Source organism: Rattus norvegicus, chromosome 8 (genome assembly GCF_021556685.1).
Source record: "Rattus norvegicus strain SHRSP/BbbUtx chromosome 8, alternate assembly SHRSP_T2T, whole genome shotgun sequence".
In the NCBI taxonomy this organism is placed as follows: domain Eukaryota; kingdom Metazoa; phylum Chordata; class Mammalia; order Rodentia; family Muridae; genus Rattus; species Rattus norvegicus.
The window spans coordinates 130,490,160-130,517,179 of NC_141541.1; the positions used below are offsets into that span (position 1 = coordinate 130,490,160).

General features: G+C 45.6%; 1 protein-coding gene across 1 annotated transcript; it reads left to right on the plus strand.

Moving 5' to 3' along the window:
• The first annotated feature begins 23 nt into the window (after positions 1-23).
• On the plus strand, positions 24-25,392 carry Exosc7 (exosome component 7). Its single transcript, NM_001100725.1, is given in 8 exon segments — positions 24-87; positions 5,901-6,002; positions 6,251-6,345; positions 14,618-14,783; positions 17,463-17,533; positions 19,646-19,769; positions 20,893-21,048; positions 25,154-25,392. Coding segments are annotated over 8 exon segments (876 nt in total). The 5' UTR covers positions 24-30; the 3' UTR covers positions 25,259-25,392.
• Positions 25,393-27,020: the final 1,628 nt, after the last annotated feature.

Consider the following 27,020-nt stretch of genomic DNA (forward strand, 5'->3'; position numbering starts at 1 on the left):
CACGCCAGCGCGCGCGGTGAACTGAGCAGCATGGCGTCGGTGTCGCTAAGCGAGGCTGAGAAGGTCTACATCGTTCATGGAGTGCAGGTATCGGTGGCGGCCGTGAGTGCAGGCTATATTGCGCAGGGAGGAGGTGCGGGGCGACCACGTGGTCAGGACGGACGTCCCGAAGGTTAGCGCTGCGGCGAACGTGCGTCCAGTATGCCTAGATCTCCACAGCTCTCGAGCTGAAGAAGTCTTAGCTCATCAGGGAGCGGCAAGCGGCTCCTGAGGCTGCAGTTTAATGAAGGAATGTCCTTGTGGCCTCTGCACACGCTGAGAGTGCTGTGCCCGAGATCCTGTAATCGAAATCGCGGCGCGTGGATGGACTCTGGTGACTTTGCACACAGAGAGGCCATGTACCGAGTGGGGGAAAGGACTTCAAAATACATACTAAAAGCAAACACCGCACGTCATCCCCCCCCCCCAAAAAAAAAGAGGAAAAAAGGAAATGCAGATTCGTAGTAGAGTGCTGGTGGCTGGCACCTGTAATCCCAGCAGTTGGGAAGTGGAGACAAGAGAATCAGAAGTTTAAGGCAGATTGAGCTATAAAGACCAGTCTCAAGAAAAATCACCCCCACACATATGTTGCTTACAAATAGAGAAGAATAGGGAGTGTTTTTCTTTAGGCGGTGCTGGGGATTGAACCTCATACTCTTGTGCATGCTAGGCAGGCATTCTACCACGGAGGCTCATTTCCAGCTCTTTTGTTTTGTTTTGGTGGTGGTGGTGATGGTGGGGGTGGGGCGCTGGTTTTGCTTTTTGAGTGGGGAGCTTTGTACCCCAGGCTGGTGTGTAACTCATATCAGGCCTGCCTTGGCAGAAGCCATGCCTCATCACCAGCTGGCTGAGAAGAATTTTTCAATGCAGACTGGTAGTCTATGGTTATTGATTTACCTGTTTTACTCATGGGGCACTTAGATCTTTGGGTAGCTACAATGAATACCATGATCTGGGCTCAGTCCAACTTTTGAACGTACAGAAGTGAGGAATGCTTATCTGGCAACCGTCCTCTGGTATCCTGCAAGCCTTCTCTCTACAGTTGATCTTGTAGTAGCCATCACAGTAAGGCAACCTGTTACCATTTAAACTACTTAATGCAAGTGAAGCCATTCGAGTTCTCTTTAAAATCGTACGATATACTGTTATCTCCTGTACTTTGAATAGAGTAAGAAATGCCAAAATTTAGTCAATAGGCTGCAAATTAAACTTGAGTGATAAAAATCCAAACCCACAGCTCCTTAGTTTTTCAGTTCATGATTAGGTTTAGGAATGGTGGGGATATATGCAAAATGGGTCACATGGGAATGTTAAAGTAGTCAGCCTTTTAATTTTTAGTTTTTCTGTCAGAAGTGTGGCTTTGTCCTGAATCATTCCATATCCCTTGTCTTCATGGTGACACATTAAGAGGTGTTGGGATTTAAATTCTACAGATTCAGGCAATCTAACATAATCTGAAAAATAAGTGGGTTTGTTGCAAAAATTAGGAATCTTCCATCCAAAGCTTTATAGTACCTTATAAGAACTGTAATGATTGATGACTATCTCTGATGATTCGTCCTCTTTTCTTCACCAAACTATATCCTTCTCGTGGTCTCCTGCTGTCCGGCTTCCCATCCATCTTGGTGAAATCTGTCCCATCCTCTCCCCCAAACCCCATACCTTTAATTTTGCATGGCTTCTCCATTACATCATGGCCTATCAACGTTTTGGTTTTTTGAGACAGGGATTTACCTTTAGCTTCATGAAACCATAGATATCTACCTTCCTCTGCCTCCTGAGTGCTGGGAACAAGGTGCGTACCACCATGTTGCACTAGTCTAACAACTTTTAATTAGATCAGAGATCCAATTCCACTGAGAGAATTGGTCTGAGCTGCGAGTGGTTCGTTACAAATAGAGCTGGTCAGCCCCTGTGTGGCATGCCTTGGATCTCACACCTACCTCTGGGCCTGTTAAGGGTGGATGGTAACTCAGGTGTCCACTCCAGAGCTATAAGCCCAGCAGGCTGGTCTGTCCTGGTGGATGTTAAAGCTGTAAACTCATAGCCGACCAGGCCAGGGCTGTTGATTAGGCTTTCAAAAAGGCTTTCTTCTTGGGGTCTATCAAAACTGTTTCATTGCTTTGTTCTTGGCTGTTGGAGGAAGGCATAGCTCAGCTGCTGTTTTCTGTATTTCTGCTTTTTTTTCTAGCCCTTTTAGCTTAACTTTTACCAGAGTCTGGTCCTTCGGTGATGAGATTGAGAAGTCAGCGTGACCATTCAGAACTGGAACTAGTCCCCATCATGTTTCCTGCTTAACCTTTGCCCTTTCCATTTCAAACCTATGGCACAGAAAGCCTGTACCCATGTCTGTGGCCTTACCGAGCCACAGCCTCCCAAAGAGAGCAGAACTGCTCAGGGGGCTTGGAAAGCGAAAAAACAGTTGCTGTCTAGTTCACCTGCCATCTCTTGTGCTCGGGCCTGCAAAGCTAGGTCAGATGAAGTTATTTTCTAGTGTCTCCTGAAAGAAATGCTGAGGTATTCAACATGTCAAAGCAATGTAACTGAAGGATCACCTTTGAGAGCTATTTCTAGTCTAGAACCCTCCCGAGTAGGTTGAAGTAATAGCACCAATTATCATATACCATTTCCAAGTAGCAGAGTTGTAATCATGTGGGTAACTGCTCTGCAAGTCATCAGGAACTAGCCCAGCATCCAGAAGCCCTCAGTCTGAGGTGCTCCAGTCTCTGCTGAAAGGGCAGGGTCCATGCCATCATGATGCCAGAAATTGTTTCCTTCCTTGTTGACTTTCAAACTGGATCCCTCAGTCTTGGATAGCAGTAGTCTTTCTTTGTTTTCCCCTTCTCCTTTGGAGAACATCCACCCCCTTCGGGAAGCCTGCTGAAGTTCATTATTATTTTTAATTACGTCTTTTGTTATATGTACAAGTGAGTACAGGTGCCAGCAGAGGCCAGAAGCATTGACTCTCTTGGAGCTGAAGTAGCTGGGAATCCAACTGAAGTCCAGTTAGTTCTTAATCACCGGGACATCTCTCCAGCCCCTTGTTTATTTGTTTGTTTGTTTGTTTGTTTGTTTGTTTAAGAAAGGAAGGAAGGAAAAGTGGGTTGGAGAGATGTCTCAGTGATTAAGGGTACCTGTCACTGTTGTTGTATAAATATAAAAATAAAAAAGTAACGGTTGTCTTTTTCCACACTTGGTCCGCACCTCGGTGCCCCAGACATCTGCTAGGTATCTTGGCGGAAACACATCCCAGTTGCACACTTTCCTACACTCAAACCCTCACATAAAAGAACACACAACACAATAATCTTTGGCCCAATTGGTAAGATATAATTGCCCACTTGAACACACAAAGCCCGGTACCATCCATCCCTTAGGAACATTGATAACCTGTAAATACACAGAGCAGAATCTTAACATCACCTGCCATGGCTTCTCCCCTCTCTCCTCCTGTCTCCTGTCTCCTGTCTCTTCTTCTCTGTCCCAGTCTCCTCCTCTTCCTTCAAACTTCTCTCCCGCCCATTCTTCCTTCTCCTCCAATGATAGGCCTCCTTCTATCCTGTACCTGCCCCTCACCTGTACCTTACAAATTCTATGGGGAAAAGGTTCTGGTGAAGTCACCTGATTCCTGAGTATGTGACTAGGCAGCTGTCCTTGGGGCAGTGGAATTAGCATCAAAATACAGATAACTCCAGGGCAAACCACAACTTGTCACTCTTGCAGAGCTGTTTCCAATACTGGCTTGGTGGCTCACAACCATCCATTACTCCAGTTCCAGGAGATCTGATGCCGGTTTCTGAACCCCTCTAGCATCAAATGCATATACGGTGCACAAACATGCATAAAATAAAATGAATAAATCTAATTTTAAAAAATGCTTTCAGGGGTTATTTATGAAGAATGAGGAAGATCTTAGCGAGATGGCTTGGGGTGTTTTATTGTATGCATTGTGTATCAGCTTGCTAAGTGTTTGAGGAAAGAAAAGTGTAAAACTGAATGTGTAAGGGGCTAGAAAGATGACAAGGTACTCCCTCCTCTTTCAGTGAACTCAGGTTAAGTTCCCAGCACCCACAGCTGCTCACAACCATATGTAGCTCCACTTCCAGTAATCCAATGCTGCCTCTGACATCCATGGGTACCCAGGCGTACATGAGATACACATACTTACAGGCAGGCAAAACACTCATACATAAAGTAAATGTAAAATGATATGCCACCCTTCATGTAAGTACAGAGGACTATTACCCCCTCTCCCTAAAACTAGATCATTATCACAAGAAATCTAAGTTGTTTAAATAGAGGCATCCAAATGCCAGGTTTAGACAAATGTGTGCTTCTTATAATAATGCTTAATTTAAAAGGAGAGTGTAAAAAAAAAATCTGCTCGTTTGAACAGAGAAAATACAAGAGAAACTGGATTTCAATAAGAGACCCATTGTTGGCCAAGGGTAGATGAGAAAGAAGTGGGGGTAAGGGGTTGGGGGTGTGGAAAGAACATAGTTAGGTAAAGGGAAAGGTTGTTACTCAGAGCTGTTTGACTGGTAGAACCACAGTGATATTCCATTAAACCTGGAAAAGTAAATAAGTAAGAAATTAAAAGTAACCAGGATTTGGTGAAACTGGAATATAAAGAGTTGCAAGTGAGTCTAGGTTACAAATGAATACTGTGGAAGGGTGAGAAGAAAACTGAGAACATTGTATCCAATTGTACTCTACTGCAAAGTTTATTTCTCTGGGGAGAATGGTTAGCCCCGAAACAATGTATATACTGAGGAAAAAGATATATGGAATTATGGGATAGATAACGACAGCCAGGTTTCTCCCTACCTCCGCCTCTAGAGATTTGGTACTGAGATTCAGAGAAAAAAAGTTACAAATAAAAAAAAAAAAAGGCCGGAATGAACCATGAACATGAAGTGGGAAGTGAGCTATTAGTATGAACTCCTGGCTTCTTGATAGATGGGGAACTAAATGAGGACCTGATGTTAGTTTATATTCTTTCTAGTTCTGTTGCTGAGATGGTCTAGAATTCTACAGCAAATTTAGCACCCATATCCTGGTTTTTGAATACTATATTGCCAGTAAGAGGAACCAGGGCTCCTTGGGGAAGGGCAGGGAAAACTAACCAATGGCCTGGGTGAAACAAATATCAGATTATAGCACAACATAAAATAGATATCTATGAGTTGTGCTGTTATAAGAAAACAGTGGGACAGAAGAGACAGGCAGCCTGTAGCTATCCTGGAAACTATCTCATACAACACTGTCCTGTAAAGGGCCAGGTGGGAGCATGTGTATTTCCCTTCAGCAAATGTGGGAAAAGCATTCATAGTACTTACAGGAACAGGCATGGCTGTGTTACCGCCTAATTACAGAAACAAGTAGCTCACGTGCATTAGTTTGTGGACTATTTTAGAAGGTTAAATATTTTAGATTGTATGTAACAGGTCTGGTAGATCGAAATTGGGGTAAACAGGACTCGGGTTAAGACAGTTGTGTCTGTAGCTCTAGCAGAGCATAGCCGTGTGTGTGTGTGTGTGTGTGTGTGTGTGTGTGTGTGTGTGTGTGTGTGTGTCTGTCTGTCTGTCTGTCTGTCTGTGCCTCCATTTTGCTTGCTTTAGTGTGTGTATTCTGTACATCCAAACATGCCGGGCCTTTGTAGTCAGGCACATCTGACATGAAACCATAGATTTCTCATCATTAGGATAAGTCACTTCTGAGTCTCTTCCTTATATTAGGCTTGTAGTATTGTTAGTAGTGTGAGAACAAAATTTGGTGAACCACTGAGAGAAAAGAAGGTTATGTATTTCTGGAAGGGAGTCTGTGAATTTGGGATCACAACCTGAACCTTGTTTCTTTAGGAAGACCTTCGGGTGGATGGCCGTGGCTGTGAGGACTACCGATGTGTTGAAGTAGAGACTGATGTGGTGTCTAACACCAGTGGGTCTGCCAGAGTCAAGCTGGTGAGTTCTGTTGTCACTGTTCATACCCAGGTGGAGAAATGGGTCAGTTACAGGCCCTGCTGTCTTGGGGGAGGGAGTGCACATTGGTCCTGAGGAGACCAAAGTCCCTAAGCCATAATGGGAGAATATATCTCTCCAGACCCAAAGCACTCCTCATCTTAGAATACCATATTCTAAGCTGAAACAACAGAACTGTCTTGAAGAGGAATGTGTTGTTCCTGAGCAAGGACTCTTGGATGTGTCTGCAGGGTCATACAGACATCTTGGTGGGAGTGAAAGCAGAGATGGGGACACCGAAGCTGGAGAGACCAAGCGAAGGCTACCTGGAGTTCTTTGTTGACTGGTCAGTACTGTGCAGGTGGTTTGAAAGGAAAAGGAATCCTTGGGATGTCACTTGGGGGTAGAGTATTTGCATAGCATGTAGGAGGCAGTGGATTCAGTCCCTGCTTCCCACCCACACATACATCCCCTAAGAAAGATTCAGAAAGCGAACCCTGTCATGTTCGTTTAGTCACTCATTTTTTCTTTTTTTTTTTCGGAGCTGGGGACCAAACCCAGGGCCTTGCGCTTCAGGGCCTTGCGCTTGCTAGGTAAGCGCTCTACCACTGAGCTAAATCCCCAAACCTTAGTCACTCATTTAACAGGAAATATTGACGCACTTGCAAAGTACCAGGCAGGAGGAGGACTTAACCTTGTTTTAATCACCTGATACTTGCTAAGCTTTTCCTTCTCTACATGAAAAAGGTCTTCAGCTTGGAAGGCCAACATACGGTCATTATGTGGGCTGAGTGAAATTGCAAATGGTAAGGTGCTTTGACAAACAGCGAGCACAGGTCTCTGTCTTCTGGTCCACAGTACCCTGTTTCTCTTCTGCTCTTGCTCTGCAGAGAACTCGTTTTCCTTGACAGGTGGATCAGAGTCAGCAAACAGCCTGGCATGCTGGGCAGGTGGTAAGAACCAGGGCTCTGCAGTATCTCATCCAGTTCTTGGCCAGATTGTGGCCTCAGTCTAGTCCTGAATCTTTTCCTCTAAAAAGGGGGGAATGGTAATGTGGTTATGAGGAAGAGTGAAAACAGAGCAGATCCTAGACAGCAGCTATCTCCCATGGGATTCAGAAACTCCATTTCTATTCCCCCTGTTTAATTATTTTATTTTATGTGTATGGGTGTTTTGCCTTCATGTATATATCTGTGCACAACATGTGTGCCTGCTACCGTTGGAGATCAGAAGAAGGTATTAGACCCCTGGAGCTGAAGGGACAAACAGATGCTGGGAATTTAACTTGGGTCCTCTGCAACAGCAGCAAGTCTTCTTAGTCACTGAGCCAGCTCTCCAGCCCCAGGTAGAGACTTTGTACTGTAAGTCTATTGAAAGGCTTTCTCGGCCTCAGCATTGCTTCTCAGAGCCACTAGTACTGACAGCAGCCGGCCTTCGTCAGAACACAGTTCAGGAATGGAGTCATGTGAAGGAAACTGAATGCTTGGGAGAAAACTCCAGAAACACAAGAATCTTGTGACTTCAGTATCTTCAAAGACACAGAATTGTTCTTGGAATGTGCTTTCATGCCTCCCAGGTATAGCAGATAGGAGTGAGTCTACTTCAGATTATTCTTTACAACTGACCATTGTTATTTGATTTATGCCTCTATGGAAAAAATAAAAACTCCATGTTTTGCCTCGTGCAGCTCGTCCTTATGATTACACACAGTTTGAACTTGTGAGAACTTTACTCAGATGACCTTCCTTAGCCCTCTGGGTATACATTAAGTAAAGTTGGTGATCACACGAGACGTTAGTCCACCTCATTGTTAGGCTCCGTTCTCCCAGGTTCCACTGCCTCCAGAGCAGTAAACATTTTACTGGGTTAGATCCCCTCCTGGTTCCTGCTAGGTCTAGGTGTGTATCCTGTAGCCCTAAGACCTCCTCCATGTTTAGAGGGTGTGGTCACATAAGCACCCTCTGCAGTTCCACAGCTCAAACTCCTAGAAGGAAAGCATAGAACCAGTTAGCAAAGTCTAGGCACAGTGGCCACTGTGTCAGCCCTGTCCATACAGGAGGGCCGTGTTTATATGGTAGTTATTCTTACTATCTTCATTTTCAAGCACCGAAACTGATCCACCCTGGACTCCTGTGAGAAGAAGACAAATGAAGTGTATAGAGAGGAGGAGACTTCCCAGGGTCAAGTGGCCAGAAATGCAGATCTGACTCTTATCTCGCTCCTTCTATTCGTGTAACATGCAGAGGCCAGTTTAAGAAGGATGTTGAGCTTGGGAGAAATAATGTGCATTCACCTTTCTGGCCAGTTTTCTCTCCGACTCATCCTCCACCCCCATCTCCAGCAGCCTCCTGTTTGCTGTTCTCACCAGTTTGGTTGTCTTGGAGTTGACTCATCCTGCAGGTTAGGTATGCAGTAGTGCTATCCCTTCCTTTGCTGCTGAGGGAAGCACAACACCTTCCCTGGCCTCATGTGTAAACTCCATTATTTATATACAGAAGAGCTGTAGTTGTTTTCCTTTTCCTCCTTTTTTATTGTCGGCCTCACTCATCCTGGGCAGACCATAGGCATGCTGGCTACATTATAAGAAGTGTCTTACTCAGATGCTGGGGTGCAGAAAAGGAAGGATTTTACTGTGACTTTTTCCAGGAGATATAAAATTAATGTCTGTTCCTTCTCCCCTGGGATTCACAGCAGCAGCCCAGAGAACAGCTTGTTCAAATTCATCCTAGTGAGTAAACTTGAGTTTAACAGGGCTTGTTCAGGGCATGGAAGATGATTGTGGATGGCTGCATTTTCCTCAAGTCACTGTTCTTGCCAAGGTCCTGTTTTATCTTTGTCTAAGTCTTTGACAAAACTGATACAAGTCTGGGTCCAGAGAGGTAGCTAGTGTTGAGATGGCCATGGACTCACACAGCCCGAGTACAAGTGAAACTCAACTCTGGCACAGTTACGTTTGAGTGTGTGCTGTCTTATACTTACTCTGCTGGTTGCAGGAGACACCATCTGACAGGGGAAGTACAATGTTTTTCCTGCAGCACCACATGCAGAAATACCATGGCTTGCTGTAGGATGGAGTTCTTCTGTCCAGGATTCAGAGAAGTAACCTCACTCTATGCTGTGTGTCTGAACATGAGCATGTGACTGGTTAGCCTGCTATGCTTGTCCCGTCCTGATCTTATCCAAGTTGTCAAGGAAGGGTGGCTCCCATGTAACAAGATTCTTTGAACTGCTTCCTTTCAAAATTTAGTTTATAAAGCAGCCTCACTGGCCTGGCTGAGAATGGCTGTCTGCTAGTCTATTTTCCTCCTAAATCTCTGAGGACGTCACTGGGAGCTCCAGTTTCCAGGGAGTTCTGAAGCCTGTCAAGAAGCATAGTCTCAAGGTGGTGAATTGTAGCTTCCTTAGAAGGTCTAGCTGGTGTGGTTTGCCCTGGAGGCAGAGTCACACCCATATTCTTGGGTGTGTCTTACTTTCTTCTTAGCAATCTTATCCTAATCTTCACAATTGAGTCTATATTAAAATATCTTTAATAAAACTTTCGATTCTGCTTTACTATAAATAAAAATAAAATAAAAGGAGGTCTGGAGATGTGTCTCAGTATAAGAGTGCCTGCCTAGAATCCACAGTGAGGAGCTGAGGTGTGGAGGTCAGTCAATAGCAGAATGATTGCCTCATATGTAGGAGGCACTGGGTTCCTTCCCTAGCTGCTTAAAAAAAAAATCTCCAGAGGAAACAGAGAAGGGTCCATAACACAAGTTAACGCCTCCCTCATCAGTGCTTCTGGAGCTCCATGAGAGTCACAAAACCTTGCTTGATGCAGAAGAGAAAGGTTGGTAGGCCCTGCAGGCTGCCATCTGTACTCGAACCTCACTTGAGACTTGAAGGAGACCAATCCTTTCTTGCTGCCTAGAACACAGAAATGGCTCTTGGGTGCCTCTGAATGTGCCCAGCAATATGTATGACACATGTTACAGAGCTCTGCTGGAGATCCCCTATCTGCAGGCTGAAACAGTTCCTCTCCGGTGGGAGGGAAGTATTATAATTGGCACTGGCCTGCGGTTCCTCCTGCTACTCTGAGCCCAGCTTGATCAGCAACTTCTAGGTTCTTATTATTTCAACTGTCAGTGGTACTGGTCTCTCAAAGCTAACTGCTTTTCTGCTAACTCTTTCTCTTGAGGCTTGTCTCCTTGGAATGATCATACAGACCCATGTAGGTAGTGCTCTTCACTGCCTCGGTTTGGCCTGCCTCTATGAGTGGTGAAGAGAGACATCTTTATATGTCTCGGCCATTTGGAAAGGGTGCTAGCTACCTGACCCCGCCCAACTCCAGCAACACCAGGCAGCACTTACCCTAATCTGGAGTCAAAGTGGACCTTAAACTTTTTCGTGGGTCTTTGCCTTGATTATAGTAGCTGAGAAAAGTCCATTTTAAATGAGAACTTTGATGAAACTTTAATAAGAGTTGGCTCCATCTAAAGCTAGGATGATAGAATTCAATTAGTTGTATGTTGCCCTGAGTGCCACTAGGTGGCAGCCCACTGAGTCCCCACTCAGCTTGGACTTTGATCAGAGCTTTTGGACCTGGGAAAGGCTTGGTTTTAATTGGAGAATCCAGGACAATGTTGTCACCCCTGGGTTCCAGTGTGCCAAGTATCCGTTACTTCCCTCTGGTATCTTAACCGGTTTTTAGTATCACATGTATTTTTCCCTAGCACAGAACCAGTCTTTGAAACCTGGTGGGTAGAACTGTGTATCTGTTCTTTACCTGTCAGGAGAAACCATTCTAGGCTGAGATGGTGATAAAGCAGAGAGGTGCCACCCAGGTTCTGCAGTCTCAGAAACGAGAGCTTGCACACAAAGGAGTCAGCCAAGGTCAGCCATTCTCTGCAGCAGCCTGTCCTGTCTCCAGGCTGAATAGATTTTCAGGCTGTAGTGGCTGCAAAGGGAGCAACGATGGGTTCCAAGTCTGGAGTCCCACTCTAGGTAGATGTCATCTTGATCTCACTCTACTCCAGTTAGACCAGAGATATGCCAGGCTGCAGGAACAGGGTGGAGGGAATGAGTCAGGAGGGTGGAGAGCTGGGAGGACCTATGTTCTTCCAACTGGTGAGCTGTTTTTCTTGCTCTGGGAGAGGGACTAGAGCATGCTTTATGGAGAGTCTGAGTTAGTTTGGTAAGAGCGTTTGGTTTTATGATCTACTATGATGGTACACGCTAAGCAGAGGCCTGGATTGCAGCCCTTGTATCTTCTGATTCATATTCATTCATATTCTCTCCTCCCCCCCCCCCCCTCTCTCCCACCACACCCCAACAGAGAAGGCTTTACTAGGACTGCTTTCTTTGACCACGTCTGTGCTCTGGTGATGTATTCCGTGATCAGAACACCCATTCATTATCAGAGACAAAATATAAGCCCAAGGCAAGGCGTATGTGAGATTGTGCCATGTGCGTGGACTGTGAACTACAGTGCACAGCAAGGGGGCTGCTGGTCAGGCCTGAGTGCCTGAGTTAGACCCTTAGCTCCTTGCTGCTCAGGCCTGAGTGCCTGAGTTAGACCCTTAGCTGCTTAGACACTGTTCATCTACAGCAAGTTCATAACTCCTCATCTGAATTGTGTCAGAGGGTAAGGGTGTGGCTCAGTGGTAAAGAGCTTTCCTGGCATTTGTGAACCCCAGTTTTATTTCCCAGTGCCAATACAATAAAGATAGATAAGACAGCTGGCACTGCCTAGAGCTGCTATGTGAACAAAATGGCCCGGTACATCTGAAGTGCATGTAGCACATAGTAAACATTTGCTAGTTTGTATTTGCTACCCTGTAAAATAAGAATGCTTCCTTTGGGCCTTATAGGTCACAGGGCACCTGTAAGATGTGGTACCTTATTTTTCCAGACAGTATTTCTTTTTAAAGACACTGTCTTGCTGGGAAGTGGTGACACACACCTTTAATCCTAGCACTTGGGAGGCAGTAGCAGGCAGATCTCTGAGTTCCAGACCAGCTCGGTCTACAGTTCCAGGATAGCCAGGGCTACACAGAGAAACCTATCACAATAAAATCAAAAGAAAAAGGAGAAGGAAAGAAGAGAGGGGGGAGGGAGGGAAGAAAGGAGAGGAAAGGAAAGGAAAGTCGGTCTTATGGTCTTACTGTCTATCCCTGGTTTGTCTGGAACCTACTATGTAGAGTAAGCTAGCCACAGACCCACCTGCCTCTGCCTTCTTTCTAAAATGCTGGAATTAAAGGTGTATGCCACCACACCCTGCTACCAAAGGAATTAAAATGCCTCTAATCAGACCTGGGAAATGCCAGTGACTCCCTTATTGAATGTGTTGCTCACTGTTGCGTGGAGCCTTTGTTTAGGTGTGTGCTATTACCTGGCCAGTACCTGGGAGGGCATTTGGTTTTCATCCCCTAGAGATGGTCTCTGTGGCCCTTTCCTCTGCTCACTCAGTTGCAAAGGGTCCCTGTGTTAGTCCCAGTGATAGGGCAGAGCCTTCATTTCTCTATCTTGCCAGAATATAGGCCCTCTGGCCGTTCCCTCCCTTTATTTTTATTTTTTATTTTATGTGTATGGGTGTCCCCTGGAGGCCAGAAGAGGTTGTCAGATTCCCCTGAGACTGCAGTCACAAGTGGCTGTAAACAGCCACGTGGGTGCTGGGAATTAAACCTGGGTCCTCTGGAAGAGCAGACAGTGCTCTTAGCCACTGAGTCATCTCCCCAGCACCTCTCTGTTCCCCATGCTAAACACTTACCTACTCTCTCCTTGGCCTCCTCTGTAGTCACCCTATAACTAGGGACCATGCAGATAGATAGTCCTGGGCCATGATTACAGAAGCCTCTCATCTTCCTCTCTGCCTGAGTGTGAGCTATGCTAAAAGAATGGTGTGTTCAAAAATAAAAGGCTATTTTTAAGTGGATAAAATTTACTTTAAATTTGCTTAGTCCCAAGGAAGTAATGGGATCTGGCTTTGTGGGCAGGTGAGTATAGACAGGAGACAGTGTAGAAGACTAGTGGTTCACCCTGAGACTGGGAAGTTGAAAATGTGTCTGCTATGGTGTTTAGTGAATGGAAGAGCCAAGGGCAAGTATCCATGATTGGTTCCTCTGTGTGTGTGTGTGTGTGTGTGTGTGTGTGTGTGTGTGTGTGTGTGTGTGTGTGTGTGTGTTATTGTTGTTGTTGTTAGGCACATAACCACATAAGACTTAATGTTGCCTGCTTGGTGTTGAGGTTAGAAAGAGGCTGTATGTTTCTATCTGTGGAAAGGTTGGGTCCATGGTCTTGACTCTTCCTCCATAACAGAGCTTTTCACTGCTGTAGCTGAGGCTGACAAAGGAGTTTGGGAATTACCACATTGCTGTGGCAGCAGTGAAGCTTCCAGTGCTTTTTAATTTGGGTTCTGCTTGCTAATGGTGTAAGGAAAGAGTAGGTAATTAGAGAATCAAAATTATACAATAAATGCTGCCCTGTGATTTATTCTTAGATTATACCACAAAGTAAGATTCCTTTCACCTCCTATTCCTTAAATAGATATGTGGGCCCAGCTGGTGTAATGAACTCTTCAGAATAAAATGAACACTTTTCTCTGGCTGGCCTGCAGAGCTAGGAAGCCTCAAGACTGAAGTATGGCTTGTAAGAGAGGTCTCTCACTCTACACAGCAGTGCATGTTTTCCTTGGAGCCTCTCTCTTCCTGCATTGATTCCTGCTTCTCTGAAGTTTGTGGCTTCTTTACCCTTCAGGAATAAGACATATACACCCACATATATACCATATACACCCACATATACCCCCACCACCCCATCCAACTTTCCCCGTCTCCAGCTGATACCTTCCAGGTTTTCAGGAGCCAGGAAACATGACTTTAGAGTCTGAGCTGATGCTGGCCCTCACCTGTCCTGACTACATGGATGAGTGATGTGCACTTACCTCAAGACTTAATAGGCTGTTTTGAGTCAGTACAGAATTCTCAGAATAGTCCTGTAAAGCCTTTTGAGTCATATTAGAGTAGCTGGTGTGAACTCTTGTTAATTCTTGTGAAGGTAACTGGGCATAAGTAACAAGAGTCCAAAAAAGAATTTTTCTCTCACTTTTAAGTGACTGCAAATATGAATACTTAACAGGCCAGCATATTGTCGTGTTTCTATTCATTTCCTTCTCTCAGTACAGTGATAACCTCGTTTCTGGAGTCTGTTCTATCATATAGATTTTATCATATATTCTCCACCCCCCAAATCATTCTCGAGGGTATGACACTGACTCTGACTTTGCAGGCCAGCCAGAGAAAAGTGTTCATTTCACCCTGAAGAGTTCATTATACCAGCTGAGGTTTGCATTGCCACCGATCTGTTCTTCCTCTGCTGCTTGAAGGCCTATCATGTCCACTGACGGGTGCAGGGCACAGTGCTGGTCTCAACCATTGCGTACGCCTGTAGGATGCAAGGCCATCCAGTGCCATCCATGTCTCATTTCGCTCTTTGCCTCTTTTGCCTCATGCGAGCTAGGACAGCTCTCTGCCTTTTGGCCTTGGTGACATTCCTGATACTAGCTCGCCAGCATTCCACAGAGAACAAGGTCTTTGTACTGATAGGGACTCACTCACTTTTTCTGTTGCCATCTTGTGTAGTTCAGCCAATGCTACCCCAGAATTCGAAGGGCGAGGAGGTGATGACCTCGGCACAGAGATTGCAAATACCCTCTACCGGATATTTAACAACAAGAGCAGCGTCGACCTGAGGTCCCTCTGCATCAGTCCTCGGGAGCACTGCTGGGTGCTGTATGTGGACGTGCTGGTGAGTCACTTTGCACTGTCCCTGTCACTTCACACTTGTTGAAGATCTATTGGTCTCTTTCCTCCCTCTACCCTTCCTCCTCATGAAAAAGTGTTTTGTGTCCATGGTTAGATTATTTGGGAGGAGATGGTCTCCTGTAATACTTGTATTCACAAGACAAATACACAGCATTAGTAAGTAGTCCATGTAACACTGTTCTATACTAAAACTGTGATCACGGCAGAGTTGAACCTAAAATTACCATTGGAGTTATCAGGGAATTAAAAACAAGGACCCTCGGGCCGGAGAGATGGCTCAGCGGTTAAGAGCACCCAACTGCTCTTCCAGAGGTCATGAGTTCAATTCCTAGCAACCACATGGTGGCTCACAACCATCTGTAAAGAGATCTGATGCCACCTTCTGGTGTATCTGGAGACAGCTACAGTGTACTTATATATAATAAATAAAATAAATCTTTAAAAAAAAAAAAAAAAACAAGGACCCTCTGGGTAGCACCAAACAGATGTAGTGTTTGAGTTTGGCAGGTTGGCATTTTGTATGGAACAAGCTCTTTTCACTGATTTTTTTCCCTAAGCCTTCTAAACCTTCTCTGAGTACACACTAGAGACCTAGAGAAAGAAGGAACTACTCATTTCTGATCAGTGGGGAACAGAGACCTACAGAAGTAAAGAAGTCAGCCAATGTCAGGCCAGTGTCTGCACTTGGCCTCCTCTAGGAGGGAGGATCTGGGCTCTAGGCCTCACCTAAAAAAGGAGGATTTTTCCAAGGGAAGCTGGCACATACAATAGGATTCGAGGACACTGTTTCCTGTGTTTCTGATTAAGACGTAGATAATTACCTGAATCACTGCTGCTGGGTATTTTTAGACTCCATATAGACAGAAGATTACGGCAAGAAAGTGGTAAATAACAAGGCCTTTCTGGGGATTAGAGGCTGCTGTTCTGCATTGTTAGGAAGAACTAAGTTCACCTTCAGTGGAGCCTCCTAGAGCTCACCCAGGCCTGTGTGTAAAAGCAGACCCTTGGGAATGTGTATGCAGTGTTTTTCTCGAAAACCTGAGAAAAGGATCTAATTTTTAATTCCAGAGTTTTCATTTGGGTCTTAAGTATATGGTCAGCACTCCTATGTAGCTGGGTGTTGTTAAGGTCTTTCTCAGGAGGAATGATGGATGCATAAATGCATAAACATGGTATGCCCATCAAAACCAGAAAGAGAGATTCTTCTTCTCAACGTGTAGTTAAAGCCATTTGTAACACCCATGCACTCTGTTCCCAGAAATAACCACTCTGAGCCTTAATATTTCATGAATAAATGCCTAGGCCAAAATCTTGGCTTGTTCCCTGGCTAGCTTATAGCTTAATTACCTGTGCATTCTATTCTAGGTCGTAAAACCTGCCCGGTTACCTGGTCCTCACTTTCATGCAACCATCATCTTCTGAGTCTAGGGCTGATAGCCCATGTCTATTTCCCAGACTGATATCCTGATCTCTCTCTCTCTCTCTCTCTCTTTCTCTTTCTCTCTCTCTCTCCCTCTGTCTGTCTGTCTGTCTGTCTGTCTGTCTGTCTGTCTGTCTGTCTGTCTCCCCTCTGCCAAATATCCCACCTGTCTGTCTCAGGTCATTGGCTATAGCTTTTTTTATTGAAAAATGATGCCTCTGTACAGTATGTAAAGATTCTCTCTACAATGTAACTTCTCCATCTCCCTGAGGAGTCAGGCTGTTGCCTTTCCCCCAGAACCTCAGGTAAAGGTTTCTTGGGAGGGTAGATTTACTACTTCCAAGTGATGTACGCTTTGTCCTTGTCAGTGAGAGTCTATCAGTGATGAACTTGGGCTTTTATAGTTAATGCACAGTATATACTGGTAAGGTCCGAGCAGTGGGTGTGTGCCTTGTTAATCACATACCAGAAGTGTCCCTGGCTCCATAGCAATATCCTGTCAATCATCTGATAGCCAAGGCTAGAGTGAGGCTTGCAGTGCAGTTGGCAACCATCTGGGGCAGAATTAAGTCAGCCACTGCTTAGGTATTGCCCCAGCAGCTTGTGAGAACCTAATCACTTCAGCAGGGCAGTGGGGCCTTGCATGTGTGCCTGTGTAACCGCAGCCATGGACGAGCAGCGCTACAGTTAGGGAACATGTGGCTCTCTTCATGGCTCACCTAGTCAAGGAGGGCAGCCCACCTTCTGATCTTTATTCTAATTTATTTGTTTATATTTTGTCTGGTTGATTAATTGGTTTTATTTGTTCTTTGAGACAGAGTCTCACTGTGTAGCTCTGGCTGTTGTGGAACTCACTATGTAGACCAGGCTGGCCTTGAACTCACAGAGATCTACTGCCTCTGCCTTTGAAGTACTGGAATTAAAGGCATAATCACTGTGCCTAGTTTTGCTTGTTTTGGTTGGTTTTGGTTTTTGTGTGTTTAGTTGGTTGGTTTGGGCTTTTTGGTTTGAGACGGGGTTTTACTTTGTTATCCCAGGCTGGCCTGAATTCTTCACTGTGTGGCCCTAACTGGCCTTACCGCTCTGATGGGATCCCTTCCTCTGCCCCTGGGTCCTGGGATTGTAGAAGTGAACCACACCTGCTTTTATGTCTTTATTTAAATACACATCTAGCGTGGCTTGGGAATCTGGTGATAAGTAATACCTGACTTTTTCTTTCCTCTCTGTGCCTTTCTCTCTCAGCTGCTGGAATGTGGTGGGAATTTGTTCGATGCTATTTCCATTGCTGTGAAAGCTGCTCTCTTCAACACAAGGTGGGTCTTCCTAAGCAGCAGTCCTGTGAGCCTGTGTAGAGCTTATCATGGAACACGGACAAGGAGCTGTACTGTCTGAAGTGGTGTAGCGTTGAACAAGGTGATAGCTAGTGCTGCTATGCTCCAGGAAAGGGATTGGTAAACCAACACTAAGTAAAATACATGTATTTTTAAGTTTATTTTTGTATTGTTTTCATTGGTAAACATGTGCCGTGTAAATGTGTAAAGAGAAGCAAAAAAGCAAAATACCCTGGCCTCAGGCTGTCTGCCTGTTACAGAATGGGCTCTGGAAAGTGCCTTTCACTTCCCTGTATCCTGTTGCTACCCACAGCACCTAGCACACAGTAGGTGCTCACGCATTCCTTGGTTATATGCATGGATGTTCTAGGAGGGGAGCAGCTTGGTTTTGGTTAAGAACAAAGGTTTCCCCTCTCTGGTTTCCCTTCATGGATAGGCTGTAAGCATAGCCTATGAACATACAGGGAGCTAAGATTACTGTTCACATATCTCTGATTATATACCTGTAAAGAGAGTCTAGTATTTGAGTAAAAGTTTGGGTGGATGTGTGTTCATTTCTTGAGGTATCATGGGGTAATAGGAGATTTTAAAACTTTTAATTAGCTAGGCAGTGGTGGCACACATTGTTAATCCTAGCACTCAAGAGGCAGAGCCAGGTGGATCTCTGAGAGTTCAAGGCTAGCCTGGTCTACAAAGCAAGTTCCAGGACAGCCATGGCTATTACAGAGAGAAACCCTGTCTCAAAAAAAAACCAAACAAACAAACTGGTTAACTTATCTAGCTGAGTCAGCAAGGTTCCACTGAGAGACTCTGTCAGAGAAATAAGATGGAGATCAAGGGAGATACCTGAGGTCTTCAGAGCTTGACACATTTGTAAACTTGCACACTTATAAACAAGCCACTAGGAAAAGAGTAAGTGGGCAGATATGTCTGTGTACGTGTTGTCCTGTCTCGTGGTGGAAAGGTGAACAGCCCGAGGTTTATAACACTGGAGGTTAAAGTGCACACAGCAGCCTCTTCAGGGGCTTGTTAACAAGGAAACACTCCCTAAATGTAGCTCTCTCGTCCTGTTAGATGACTGTCTTACTCCACTGTGGTAATTGTGTTTAGTGTATCTGGAAATGTTGCAAACGGTCACGCTCATGTTATGGACCGTGTAACACAGGGATTTTAGACCCTTTCTTTTATCAATGTTGACTACAGAACAGATAAAAACAAAGCTAAACTTACATGAGAACTTGCAAGATGGACTATTGTGAGATTCGGAACTGGACAGCCCTCCATACAGCTCTTCCGCTGGACTCTGCTTATATCTTCTGAGCATGGCCCTGGCATTTCATATATTTCATCATGAAGAAAGCACACGTGCTATATTGCAGCAGCCAGCACCGGGGCTTTGTTGACAATGAAAAGGAAGTTGCTATCAAAAGTGTCCTAAACCTCTTAGATGAGTCTCCTTAGCTACTTGGTTCCTGTGGGTGCTGGAGAGTTGGCAGCTGCTATTTTGCTGTGAGAGAAGTCCTGGGACAGTGGATATCAGCTTGCGAAACCTAGCTACCCAGATGATGGGCAGCTGTCAGGCTTACTCCCAAGTGACAAGGAGCAGGAACCCCATGATGCCCTTATAGGATAGAAAGACCTTTGCACTGGAATTCTCTAGAGGAATTGATGGCACCCAACTGTCTTCCCCAACTCTGCTTAACTCTGTTTGGAGCAAAGGATTAGGAAATTCTCTCTCCCTCTCTCCTCTCTCCTTTCCTTCCTTTCTCTCTCTCTCTCTCTCTCTCTCTCTCTCTCTCTCTCTCTCTCTCTCAATCTCTTTGGGTGTGTGTGCATGTGTGTTTTACAGACTTTTTTTGACACACCAATTCAGTTTCAAACTGCTTACTGCCCACTTAAATTGAGTATTTCTTAGTACTCTGGCCCCTGGCGTAGATGGTCTAGCCTCGACTTTTGACAGTCGATGATGAGAACAAGTTAGAATTCATGACCTGCCTGCTTGTGAGACAGGGACTTCAACTCTTGTTCTCAATCTCTGAAAAGGTTATGTTTCCTTCTTCCAGTAGTTGAAAATTTAACTATGCCTGTTTCCAGGATACCAAGGGTTCGTGTTCTGGAGGATGAAGAAGGGTCGAAGGACATTGAGCTGTCTGATGATCCTTATGACTGCATCCGACTGAGTGTGGAGAATGTCCCCTGCATTGTCACCCTATGCAAGGTATGCGCCTGTGTCTTAGTGATGCCGCTTTCCCTGAGAAGGTGGGTCCCCTCCAATCCTAGCCTACGAGATTACTTCATAGGTTGAGAGGTTGTAGTTGTACACACTGTATAGAAGCAGCTTTAACCCAAATCTAGTCATTTTTTTTACACTAAAAACCATCCTGTAATGTTCTTTGCCTTCTACCCAGATGATGTGATGAGTCCTGAGAGAGAGAGCTGCTTTGTTAGGAGTGGGGCTGTCTCCCTCTGCAGGCCTGCACTGCCCTGTGCTCATTTTCATCAACTCCCTTTACCCCAGAGTCCAAGGTAGCTGGACACTGGCAGGGTCTCAAACAGCATTCCTCTGTGGACACTGGTACCCACATCTCAGAACTGAGGTCTTTGGTGTTGCATGTCAGGTACAATTTGCACAGAGCCCAGAAATTTTCAGAGCCTGACATTTAGCATAGCCTCAGAACTGTGTTGGCTGGGATTGTGACTAATTATACCAGAAACTTGTAAACCTGAGCCGGGGTGGTGGCTCATGTCTACAATTCCAGAACTCAGTAGGTTGGGGCAGGAGGACCATTGCAAACTTGAGACCTGCTTATATCAAGTACTTGAACAGCAAGACCTTGTCTCAGAATGGGGGAAAATGTGTCAAGTTTAATTCCACTGAAAGTCCTTTGAGAACTGGGAATATAAGGACATGTCCACAGAAAGTTGGGACTGAACAGAACTCTGGAAGATGGGATCATCTTGTCCCTTAGCTTGGCTTTCAAGATTCACTGTTGGAGTGAACAAGATGGCACATGGCCTCATGTGCATTTCATGCCTGTATCCCCTCTTGGAAAGCCCAGTGGCCTCTGTCCTGATGAGCTGTCTGTGCTCCCGTGCCCCTTGTTTCTCTTTTGTCCTTTTATTATTTGTACGGTGACCCATGGAAACAGTGTTGAGCATTCCTTCCAGCATATTCCAGATGAGCAGAATTTAAAATGAGATCTGGGATGAGCCTTTCGTGTACATCTTTGTCGGCTTTGTGTCAGGGGCATCTGGGGTCTCTGGTGTATTGTTTACATGTGTGTTATTGTTCACATGTGTGTTATTGTTCACATGTGTGTTAAGCAGCCTTGATCTTGCAGATTGGCTGCCGGCATGTGGTGGATGCCACACTTCAAGAGGAGGCCTGTTCCCTGGCCAGCTTGCTGGTGTCGGTGACCAGCAAAGGAGTCGTGACATGCATGAGGAAAGTGGGGAAAGGAAGCCTGGATCCTGAGAGTATCTTCGAGATGATGGAGGTAAATCCACAGTGCTGGGGCAAGCCTGGTTTGGGGACCTCACTCTTTCCTAACTCTTCATCATCCAGGTGTCTTCCCCGGCATACCCAGGACCCCAAGTTGTGTGTGGAGAGCAGTGCATTGATTAGATGGTGGGTAGAGCTTTGGGATTGGTGTCAGGCCCTGCTAGTGACTGATTATCTTTACCAAGTCTCCCCTCCACTAATCCCCAGTGGCTGCATTTTGGTCTGAGAATATCTGATGGTGTTATCGTTGACTGTACGAAGTGTCACATAACTCTATCATGGAATGAGGAATTGAATTCCTGTCCCTTTCAAAGAGAGTGTAGGTAAGACCAGCACTGAAAGAGTAAGTGACCTATCCCAGTTCTTTATGACCTGGAAGTATTTGGGGGAAGGCTAGCAAAGGGTGAGAACAAGGCTCAGTAAGTAGAGTCATGGCTTCACAAACATGAGGACCTGATTCAGGTTCCCAGGACCCTCATAAAACACTGGGATGGTACATGCCTAATAATAATACAGTGAATATCACGGCACATGCCTGTGACCCTAATACGAGAGGGCAGAGATAAGTGATCCTGGGGCCTCATTGGACAGCCAGTCTAACCAGTAGGTGAGCTTCACATTCAGTGAGACCCTGTCTCAGAAATTAAGGTGAAGAGTGATAGAGGAAGGCTAATACTGACCTATGGCCTCCACTAGCATATAACAGAACATGGTGGCAGTGTGCCTGGCTGGACCCAGGTGTCAACCTGTCCTGTGGCCAATAAGGCTAAGTCTCAGATACAAGCACAGTGAGGGACTTTACCTGATGTGAGGTCCTATCACCTTTGGTCATGTGCAAGAGCTAAGAATATTCTTTCCAGGTCTTTGTCTTTCCCACAGAGATGATGTGGACAAGTCAGAACATCCCCTTCATGCCCTTCCTGTTAAATGCCCTCATTTATTACAGTTCATGAAGTTTTTATAGAAGGCCATCTTGTGGGAAGAACATTCTGTACTCTGCCCCATCCATAGTTCATAACTTTCTCACATAAGCTTCCACACCAAGGTGGGTTGTGAAGACCCGTCTCCCAGGCTGTGCATTCCAGCCTGGGCCTAGAGGCCCCTCCTGCAGAGAGGGAAGGATGGCTGCTTTGAGAGTGTGAGGGGCAGAAGTGCTGGTGTGTCTCTTGTTCTCTGTACTCTTCTAAGCAACCTGGGTTTGGGTTTCTCTACAAGTATTAGAGTGCAGAAGGAACCCTACCAAAGACCTCTTCAGACAGGAGGAGCTCAAACCTTCCCTTGGAGAGGAATCACCCAGAGAACTTAATGGAAGATCTGTAAAAGTATTCTTTACTTGCCTGAATTATTGTTGTCTCTGAGGCTTGCTGCCTTGATCTGCTAACCTAGGCCTCATCCTGGGAAAATTCTAGCCTCTGTACAATCTTACCTAGGCCCAGAATGTTTTCAGCCTCCGAGACTTGAATGAGTTCACCGTTCCTAGCTCTTTCTGAACTCTGGCTGGCTAGTTCAACTCAGACATTCTGGCTCAAACTTTTTTCCAACCTGATTGATTCAAAATGGTTTCTCTCAATTTTTCCGAAGTGCTCTGCTTGGCCTCAATCTAACTCTGTTCTAATCTTCTGACTCGTTCTCATTCTCCAGCTCATTCTGTCTTCATCTGTGTCTAGCTTGTTCCTCCTTTGCAACCTGTCTCTGGTACAACTGTCCTGGTAAAGCTGCTTCCTTCCTCTCTTTGCACTGCCCCTCAAGTAGCTTCCCTTTCCTCCCTCTCCTACTGAGAGTTGCACATATCCTATTTTATCAGATCTTTCTCTGATTCATCACTTTGTCTGCCACTCTATTAGACATCACTTTTAAACATGGCTGCTTCCTTCTACAAACTAACTTTACCTTCATTGTTTGGGACTAAAGGTATGTGCCGAGGATGTGTCTGTATTGTACCCAGAGGGATTAAAGGTGTGTGCTAAGGGCTGAGCCACACTACGACTAGAAACAGGTTTTTTGTTGTTTTTTTTGTTGTTGTTGTTTTCAGTAAATAACATAATCTCGGGGTTCACAGAGCAAACAAATAATCCTGCAAAAGAAATATAGGAGTTTTAAACAATAGCAAAGGGCTGGAGAGATGGCTCAGTGGTTAAGAGCACTGACTGCTCTTTGAGAGGTCCTGAGTTCAATTCCCAGCAACCACATGGTGGCTCCCATCTATAATGGGATCTGATGCCCTCTTTTGGTGTGTCTGAAGACAGCTACAGTGTACTTATATATTAAATAAATAATATTTTTAAAAATAGCAAAGATTTGGGGTTGGGGATTTAGCTCAGTGGTAGAGCGTTTGCCTAGCAAGCGCAAGGCCCTGGGTTCGGTCCCCAGCTCCGGGAAAAAAAAAAAATAGCAAAGATTTATTGTGTACTACATGCCAGGAATGGTTCTTAGTGTTTTTCCCAGTCTGTCATCCCCCATAGTTATTCACATTTTTTGAGATGAAGAACCTGAGGCATGTAAAAGATAAGCAGGTCTCTCTGGAGTGTTGTAGCTGAGCCTCTAGGACTGTCAGCCCGTATTTGCCAAGAGCTTAGGGCTGCAGTGACTGGGAAATTAGCTCCATCAGTGAGCTGAGCCTGGGCCTCCCTGACTTGGGAGTGGGGTCTGCAAACTTGGCTCAAAGAGCTACAGGGCTGTGACTGTTCATATGGACACAGTGGCTGTGAATGGTGAGGTGGGACCCTCTGGGTAGCTCTGCAGGCTGTGGCCTCTGCTCTTGCTCATGTTGTCCTTGCTCTCACCTCTTCTCATCTTTCTCCCACTTTCATTTGCATGGATAGTTAGATTTGGACATCTTTCTGTAGTGTAGGGTGTGTGTGTGTGTGTGTGTGTGTGTGTGTGTGTGTGTGTGTGTGTGTGTGTATGCTTGCATGTTTGCATATGTGTGAGTGCATGTGGGGAGGTGTGTGTTTATGTAACTATGTGTGCATGTGGAGACTGGAGGTTGGCACTGGGAGTCTTCCTTAGTCATTCTCCACCGTATGTATTGAGGCAGGATCTCTTCCTTGAAACCAGAGCTCATAAATCCAAGTAGTCTAGCCAGTCAGCTTGTTCTAAGGATCCCTGCTTCTGACTCCCTGTGACCTAAAATCACAGGTGTGCTACCACATCTGCCCACGTTTACTGGGAGTCTGAACTCTAATCCACAGTGATCTTTTCCTAACCCGAGGCTCATCTCACATGACAGTTGTCAGCAGGATAGACACAAAGATGATGACTGGCCTGGGGCTGGATATATAGGCTTGGTTGGTGTCTTTGTCTCTGACACTGAGATCCAATCTAGTACCAAAATCACAGCCATAGGCTGTGGGAACACTCAAGAGATTGCAATGGAGACTTGAGGTTGGTACTCTGTAATCTTTGAATGACTCATCAGCCTGGAGCCAGGATAGCATAAAGATTTCGTTTGGGGGGCTTTGGGACATTCTGCACTTGTACATTTATTTAGGTTTTTTTCTAGCCTGTCTGCTAGTTGGGTGCTAGTGTCTAAAGTAGCAGGTAGTCTGACCTGTTCTGTGTCGCTGTTCTAATGCGGCTCAGCAGTTGGCCAACAACCCCGTCCAGGGGCTGGCTTTGGCACCTGAGTACTTGTACCTGGGAGACTGCTGCCAGGTGAGTTAGGAGTGGCTATTGAGATGGCCTGGCCTGGTGGTCTGCTCTTGAGCAGGAGGGTTTTCTGTGGTCTCTGACGCCTTATTATATAAAACAGTGCCTCGGCCAGGTTTGGTTGGCAGTGTGGCTGTTTGTCGTGGCCACAGGAGCACTGATGGTTGGGCATCCTTTCCTGACCCTTTCTGCTTTCTTTGTGTGTGTAGAGGATCTCCAAGGTGTAACTATGATGCCGTTGGAGTTTATAGTTCACGTTGTATTAATTAGAAGTCTAGAGTGTAGCTCTGTGGAATGTGCGCTTAATTTGTAGGGCAAATGAAGATCTGCTTTAGAAGTTCTGTGGTGCAGGCAGATGTGTAGGTGTTGGGCAGACCAGAAAGCAGGTGGGGGCTTCTGATCAGTTTGTACTTCACTAGCAGGTGACCTCTCCTGTCCCTGTCGTTCCACAGAGCAGCAAGCGAGTGGGCAAAGTGCTACACATGTCCTTGCAGAGTCTCCTGCACAAGGAAGAAAGTCTGGGGCCCAAGAGGCCAAAAGTCGGGTTCCTGGGGTGATTGTCTTCACTGTCCTGGATGGACATTGGTTGCTGCATTTTTCCATTGAGACTGGTTTGTATATATTTTTCTTAATTGTTAAATTTAAGTCAACATTTGTAAATGTAAAAATAAAGTCTATTTTTTGGTCTGGTTTGGTGTTGCTAACATCTCCAGTTTTATACCAAGACACCATCCTGTCTAGCAGTCTGCTGCCAGGAGTTGGAGAGGCTCACTGTCCTCCAGGGAGCTGCCTGCTTTAAGGTACACAAGGATGATGTCGAACACTGATGTCAAGACCCTGCAGAAGCGAGGCATGGCGGCACAGATTTGTAGTACTCACACTGGGGAGGATTTCAAGCTTGAGACAATTTAACAAGTCCCAGTCCCCAAACAAATTCCTTGCAGGAAGCGGTTTAAAGAAATAGCCTATGATAAGTATTTTGTGATTTTTTTTCTTCATAAAGCTTTAGCACTAAGAATCACAATGCTGTGTATGATGACACACACTTTTAATCCCAATACATGGAAGGCAGAGGTAGGTAGATTTCTGTGAGTGTGGGGCTAGCCTAGTCTGTATAGTGAGTTCCAGGCCAGCCAAGTGAGACCTACGTAGTGAAACCGTGTTGCAAGCATGCATCAATGGATGGATGGATGAAAATAAACAAATTCAACACCCCCCTCCCCCCCCTCCACACACACACCATGTACTTAGTGCTTCTGCGGGTCAGGAATAAGAAGGCCATGACTACAGAGGAGGGCCCAGGCCTCTGGGCTGTGCCCGCCAGGTAACCTTACCAGGTTTTACCAGCCAAGAGATCCAAAAGACCCTCCCTTGGGTCCCTACCCAGCCTTTCTGACCATTCTTACATTTTTCTGCTTTTGTCTTGAGTCAGTCTTACGTAGCCCAGTGATGCCTTTGAACTCCCAGTCTTCCTGCTAGGGATTAGGTGGCAGGCATGTTCTAGCACATCGGACTCCAACTCTTGTTTTCAGATTCCTTTGTTTCATAACCCCCTCCCTGATGTTTCCTAAGAGCCGTGTTGTATCAGCACTCTAAAGACTGCTTAAGGAATGTTGTCATTTGACTTACCAGCCAGCTTTAACTGTCTGGGGACAACAGGAAAGATAGTCTACTCACAGTGTGGCATGGTGGAATTAAGGCTTCATGGATAGAGGAGTATTTCCTTTTTTTTCCAGGAGAACTAAAGCTCCTAAATCAGTCTCATGGGGCCTTTGGGAGGGAGCTGACTCATGGAGAACATTTCAGCCAGAGGTATTTGCATTCTGTACTGAGTCAGCCAAATAGGGTGAGGTGTTAGGAACTTATCATCTAACAGCAAGAGCATAGTGTGAGCTGCAGCCCTCATGCATCACCTTCAGAGGCCTCCCTCGTGTGACCAGGTCCATCCATCTCTGTGCAAAGAAGTAGCTGGATCTGCGTGTCCCAGGGAAGCTGCTTACCATAGCCTGGGCTGATGTGTTCTCCCAGTGCCACAACAGATGCCATGATCCAGGTTCCCAACAAGGCAGGAGACAGGCTTCATCCTCTGCCCGGTGCCTACTGTGTACCCACGAGGTGATTAGCAGTGGTGGTGCAGACATGAACCTCAAATGTGAGCAAGGCACACATAAACCCTGCAGTTCCAAGGACTGCTCCCACTCAGTCATTTGGGGGTGTGTAGGACAATGACCATTAGTGCTTTTGTGTGTGCCGTGGGTAATAAAAGTGAACGTTCAGGTTGGACACAGCAGTACCATGGGCACAAGCCTAGGGCAGGTC